General features: G+C 28.9%; 1 protein-coding gene across 1 annotated transcript; it reads right to left on the reverse strand.

Annotated features, from left to right (window-relative positions):
- Positions 1 to 1,167: 1,167 nt before the first annotated feature.
- On the reverse strand, positions 1,168 to 4,680 carry LOC100801691 (xanthoxin dehydrogenase). The gene is made up of 2 exons (XM_003538180.4): positions 4,528 to 4,680; positions 1,168 to 2,099 (listed from the first exon to the last, which is right to left on the reverse strand). Exons 1-2 carry the CDS (start codon positions 4,569 to 4,571, stop codon positions 1,301 to 1,303), a joined length of 843 nt encoding a protein of 280 aa, XP_003538228.1. The 5' UTR covers positions 4,572 to 4,680; the 3' UTR covers positions 1,168 to 1,300.
- Positions 4,681 to 7,031: the final 2,351 nt, after the last annotated feature.

Consider the following 7,031-nt stretch of genomic DNA (forward strand, 5'->3'; position numbering starts at 1 on the left):
ACAAGTGTAATAAATTTATTAAAATCATCCTGTAAATTGTATGGTTTTCTCGTTTTTATCAATTAAACAATGAAAGTTAAAAGATTTCTCAATTTAATTGTAGAAAATAAATGGAAGATATTATCTATAAATAAATGGAAGAAAAGAAAAATAATTTAATTCATTTTGTCATATTAAATCATTTTCTCTAACGTACAAATATATAACATGGAAATAACAATGTTTTTTTTCTTGTCCGTCGAAATTTATTGGAGGTCTTATATCTTATTTAATGAATATCTCTAAGTCTAATTTTTTTTCTTAGAAAATTTTACAAAACCTTATTGCTTAGTTTCAGAAAAACATTAACTAACCAATTAATAGTTATTGTTTGTTGTTTCTTTAGTATCTTCAGTATTTCTTATGCATGCCATGCTCTTTGGATTACAAGCAAACAGTATAAAGAATCAAATCATGTTTTTTTAGACTAAAATGTAATTTTTATCTCCTATTTTTTTAAAATATGTTATTTTAATCTCTCTATTTTTAAATTGATACATTTTGTCTCCCATTTTTAAAAAAATCATAATTTTAGTCTTTTTATTTTTTAATTTAGACATCTTGTGTCTCACTTTTTAAGAAATATACAATTTTAGTCTTATTTTTCAATTTTAGAGTTGACTATGTACTTTTTAAATTTTTTATTTTAATAAATTAAATTTATTAGCAATTAAATAATTTTAAACAAATATATTTGTCATGTGAATAATAAATATACATGTGCCGGTCAACATTTCTAATTGACAACAAAGACTAAAATTGTAAATTTTCTTAAAAGCGTGGGATGAAATGTCTTGATTAAAAATAAGACTAAAATCACAATTTTTTAAAAGTCAGTGATGAAATATCGCAGTTAAAAAAATAAAAAAACTAAAATTACATATTTAAGAAAATAAGAATACAAAAATTATATTTTAACCCTTTTTTTATCCGCAAATGTTGGTAAAGAATATGAGAACACTGAATTTGGAATATTTGATGAATATTCCCTTTCACATCAAAATAGTTAAATCACACAAGACAATGAACATGTCCTTTCTAGGTTTCATGGAATTAAATTTCACATGAATTTAGTTTGAAGTGTTATGTGATCTTAACATACTAGAATTTAAGGATAAAAAAGCATACTTTGGACGATAATTTTCATATTATTAGTGTTTTTTTGTGAATTCATATTATTTGTATGTCTACAGAAAATCCTTGTAGTAGACTTGTTGATTGTAATGTCTCAAACTGCAAACAAACTTTGAAATACCATTAATCATTTAAAAACTTGGAGTGAGTGATTTACACTCGTGAAGCCACCATCAACCATGAGATTCTCTCCACTTATATATCTTGCTTCATCACTAGCAAGGAAGAGCACAGCATTAGCTATATCATGAGTAGTTAACTCTACCCCCTGCAAGTTGGCCATTCTCCCGGTAAAATCGCGAAAACCGGCCAAAGCATCCTCAGTTCTCTGATCCTCAGGCAAATGGGCTAAAGCCAAACCTGTTGCAACAGCATAAGGTGACACACAATTCACTCTTATACTGTGCTTCCCCAATTCAGCTGCAACACTCTTTGTGAGCCCTAAAACAGCATGTTTGGATCCTGTGTATGCATGTATTCCTATGCCACCTAAGGCACTTGCTACACTGCTTAAAGAAATGATTGAGCCCTTCTTGTTTGGGATCATAACTCGAGCGCTGTGCTTCATCCCATGAAACACTCCCTTTGCGTTTATACTAAACACCTTATCGAATTCTGATAAGTCTGCATCGCGGATATCAGGACAAGGCGATCCGGAGATTCCAGCATTGTTGACTATGATGTCAAGGGTGCCAAATTTACCCACAGTGAAGTTCACTGCATGGGAAACATCATCCTCTACTGTAACATCACAATGGACAAAAACAACATTTGCTTCGTCGCCAAGGGATTCACAGATCTGCTTTCCAAGATTGTCTTGCACATCAGCTATACAAATTTTAGCACCATGGATATGGAAGAGACGCACAATGCTTTCTCCAATTCCAGATGCTCCACCTGTGACCAATGCCACTTTGCCTAATAGCCTGAGAAGAAAAAGAGGCAATAGAGAACTTGGAAGTCACATAATTGGAACTTGGGAGCACAGGAGAAAGGGTGTGAATCATGCATGCACTAGTTCCAAGACTATGAAAAGCAGAAAAATTGAGAAGTGCTTAAAACAGTGTATGAAAAGATGGTACTAGTGCCCCACAAAACTGTGCTGAATGTAACTTTGAAATCACTGAACCATTTGAAACCTCGGATATTACCATTAATGGTAGCTGCCTAAATGCAATTCTAAAGCATTATTAGAGTAGCATTGCTTGGAAATAAATAACTCCATTGCCCAAATTAAAAACTTCATACCCCATTGTCCGGAGGCTCTTTGCTATGCGAAGGTATGGGGGAGGGATGTTGTACTCAGCCTTACCCTTGCATATGCAAAGAGGCTGTTTCCGGATTCGAACCCATGATCAACAAGTCACCAAGGCACAACTTTACCGCTGCACCAGGGCTCCCAAATTAAAAAAATTAAATTATCTCCATCATTAGATTGTTTAATCTCTTTTTGCTTCCAAATTCCAATATCACAGACAATTCAAAATACTGCATCATATGCAGGAAAGGCAGAAAATGTTCCAATCACAAGCATGACAGTTTTTGTACCATGGCAGGTAACAATTTACTATATATGATTATTAGAAAAATATAAACAAGGATACCAATTTATTTCACTATTTTTCCCCTGGGCCAATTTGTAATACTCTAAAAGGAATGTTTTAGCCAGAGTTGACCAAAAAAATGTTAAAAAGATGTTAAATTCAATTTCATTTTTTTTACAGGAAATGCAACGTCATTAAACTAGACCGAACCAAAAAAATGTCTACAGAAAGTTTCATTTTACTGTAAAAGAAAATAGATTTAACATCATAATGGTTGTCTTTAAATTGAGGGGTTTGTCGTAGTTATCTTAAAAGCAGAGAAAGGGACTATATCATGGTTAATTAGTTATTAAGATTTAACCAACCAATATAGAAGCACATAACAAATAATTTGAAGTGAGCTGCCAACTCTTGGTTGAAAAATGAATCAGGAAAATCTTCTCCATTCTTACCCATCCTATTATGAAAGTTTAACACAAGTTATTATTATCTATTTACTTTTACCCCCATACGTTAGGTACTATCACTTTCCATCCTTATTAACCCTGCACAACAAGGTCACATAAGCAAAGTTACCAGAAATTAGAAAAAAATCCTCCAATAATTAGACATAATCCAAACTCAATTAGGTATGACTTTGAACATTGGCTCAGAAATAGTAGATATGGGCATTAGCGGAGTCAAACACTTACAAAAATGGGAGAACCAAGAGCATAAATGAAATAAGCCTAAATCCATTTGAACCAAATACGGATCGAAATTTGATAAATTGATTGAGATTAGATAGTTAACTAGCATAGAAGAAAGAGTAAATATCTGAAAAACTCTCTGAAAGATTGGAATCCCAAACTCAATTAGGTGAATAATAAAAACAGTAATGAAAGCAGATCATTACAGAAAATAAGCCAAATAGGTGAAAATAAGATCGATACAATTTGAAGCATGGTTTTTCACAATCACAATTGTGGTGGTAACATAAAGGTTTTTACAGTCACCACAAGTGCATCACAACCGCAATGTAAAGGATTGTAACAAAACAGGAACTGCAACCACGACCACGATTTAGAACCATTCAATTTGTAAACAAACAGCTTTAACCGTGAAGTTAACAACTTGAAATTTTCAAATAACCTGAGCAGATATAATATGTTTTAGTCTCCCAAATTTTGGGAGTAAAAAACCGACACAAATTATGCATCAAAACTGCCCAAAATTAGTCACGAGGAATTAAAAAAACACATTTTGCAAATTTGAGGAACTAAAAATATAAATTTTAATTTAGGAAACTAAAAAGGACAGACCCTAAAATTGAGGAACTAAAATCATATTTAACCTAGTGTTAAAATCACAAAACTTCCCCTAGTAATTTTGCATAAACAAGAGAGATAAGTAAAGCTTGTTGCAAGAACAGGGTATGATGCTCCAACAGTCAAACTTATTTCTAATATGTGACGAAAAATCCGATGACATGGCAAAAACATAAAAAAAATGACAAGTTGCATAGACTTGATCAAAGCCAAAAACAGATGTTGGTCATCACAAATCAGTTCAAGACTGAGAATGCAAGGTTACACCATGATTGAGAAATTGGAGATATAAGATTGATTGGATGGTTAAGAAGGAAGGAAAGGAGATAAAGGTCACGGATTTGATCCTTCTGCTAACAAAAACTAACAATTTTCTTTTATCCATAGGAATTGAACACGGTTGAGAATTTTCAACACTCACAAAGACTCTGCTCAACAAACTGAATATGCTTCAATATATTCTAAACAAAGGGTGTGTTCGAATGTCTGAAAGAATATAATACCTTGGCGTTGGAGTGGAAGCCAGAACATTACCGGTAGTAGACATGGCCGAGTGTACTTTCTATCTGAAAGTAAGGAAAAACAAAGAAAAGATTAATTACGATACGATGCTAAGCACAAAGTAAGGACATACATATACTCAGCAAGACAGAAATTACACCCTTTAAAAAACTGAAGTGATGCTAAAAGCTGATGCACTGCGTTTGGTATAGGAAAAATAAAGTAAAAATAAAAAAGAAAGAATAAAAATTGAGGAAAGTAATCACATTGTATCCTTATTAGGGGATATAAATTAAATCCAATAAATAATAGACATTCATGAAATAATTATATTCATAATATTTCTTCTTTCTATATTCATTAAGAATGTCATATGTATCATACTAATATATATGCATTGAATATAGGATATAAATTTCATTTATTGTTATATATAGATTTTTTTTACTGAATATATACAATTATTATAAAATTGTATATTATGATCTTTTTTATCAGACTCAATTAGTTAATACACAAGTTTAAAAGAAATTAGTTAATTTATTTAATATTTTTAAATACATATATATATATATTTCAAAATTACTCCCATTATACTCTTTTTTTAAGATAATTGTATTGACTATAATTATTTTAATCTCTCGTCATTAATATATTTATTAATTTAATTTTATGGGCCATAAATATATAGAAGCAAAATAAGTTATCCAAAACAAAATATCATTGATAAGAGCAAAATTAGGTTCGGTTCACTTAAGTAAAATATTAAATTTGAGTCTTAATAATTAAGAAAAAAATATATTGAGAAGAAGACTTCATTAAACATGATTAATTAGGTTTCTCGACAAAGATACTATGCATATCATCCCATCCGAGCTGACTAGTGGATACTATGCATATATGTCATGCTTACTTAAAAAAATCTCCAAAATGCTTTGCACATAAAGAAAAAGAAAAAAAAAACTCTCAAAGAACATAAGAAATTAATGTATTTCACTCGCTATATATTGAACTTATGAAAAATGATTCATAATTAAGGTGAAAATGTTTGATGGGCACAAACTCAACATTAAATATTAAATACATTTAATACATTAAATATATATGTCTCTATGTCGATTAAAAATATGCATGTGTATAACATTAGTTAAAAAAAATGATTATGCACTGAAAGTGACGACATAAAATTTTTTACGTAATTATTTAATCCTAACTTATTATGTACGATAAATTTATTAACTTTTAAAATAATTCTCTTAAAATAATTCAAATGATGATTTGTGATTGAATAACAATGTACAACTATTTTATCTTGTCAGTAGATTAATATTGAACTCTTAATTTAGAATATAAAAGCATTTAATGTTATTCATGTTTTTTTTTGCTGAATTTAATGTTATTCATGTAATATTTATGTAAATAATAAATAATATTATTTATTGTATTTATTTAAATATAGTATAATTAAAATTAAGAAAATCATTAAATATAATATTTATGAATATAATATATTTTAAAAAAATAATAAATGCTAATTAAACATATCACTTTTCATATAAAAAAGTATTATTAAAAAATATAATTATTACAAAATTATACACACGTATGCATTTTTATTTAATTATTAAAAAATTATTTATTATAATTATTAAATATAATATAATTTAATGTCTATGCATTGATTTTACACTATCATTCAATTATAAATTACTATTTAAATTACTTTAAGATAATTATTTTAAAAGTCAACATATTTACTATACATTATGATTTATAATTAGACAATTGTGTAAAAAAATTTAGAATATTAGTGCATAACTTTTTTTCTGATATAATATATAATTAATGAGATTAATGCTCATACACTATCAAAGTAAAAATGTTTTACACAGCTAACCAATCCCCCTTTATTTTGCCACCTCATGTGATAATGCTTTAATTAAATAAAAAAATAAAATCCAAAACCCTAAACAGAACAACCAAGTGTATTAAAATGCTATCATATGAGGTGGCAAAATAGAAGAATTTGATTGGTTGTTTTTTAAAAACATTTTTACTTTGATAGTGTATGAGCATTAATTTCATAAATTAAAGGTTTAATTATTCTACAAATCTTTATACTTTTACCAAATTTTCAATTAAGTTCCTATTTTTTTTCTTTTAATTGAGTCTCTAATTTTTTTAATTGGCTCCTCCCATCTAATTGTTGTTATGAAAAATAAATTGTAGACACCTAATTAGAGGTGCAGAAAGTGGATTGATGCTTCAAAAGTGTGTTGTAATTCTAAGTATAATTGAGTAAATTGTGAGAGATTTTTGTAGAATTTCAACCTTGCTAGGTCAATTCAACCAAAGTATTCTTTCACAAGCTCTCATAAAATGGCTATGCAGAAGATTGAAACTCTCTAGAAAACTCTCACAATTGACTCAGTTGTACTTACAACAACTCCAGAAGCAACATTCTATTGTATGCACCTCTAGTTATGTATTTGTGGTTAATTTTCAT

This window comes from Glycine max, chromosome 11 (genome assembly GCF_000004515.6).
Source record: "Glycine max cultivar Williams 82 chromosome 11, Glycine_max_v4.0, whole genome shotgun sequence".
NCBI lineage: Eukaryota > Viridiplantae > Streptophyta > Magnoliopsida > Fabales > Fabaceae > Glycine > Glycine max.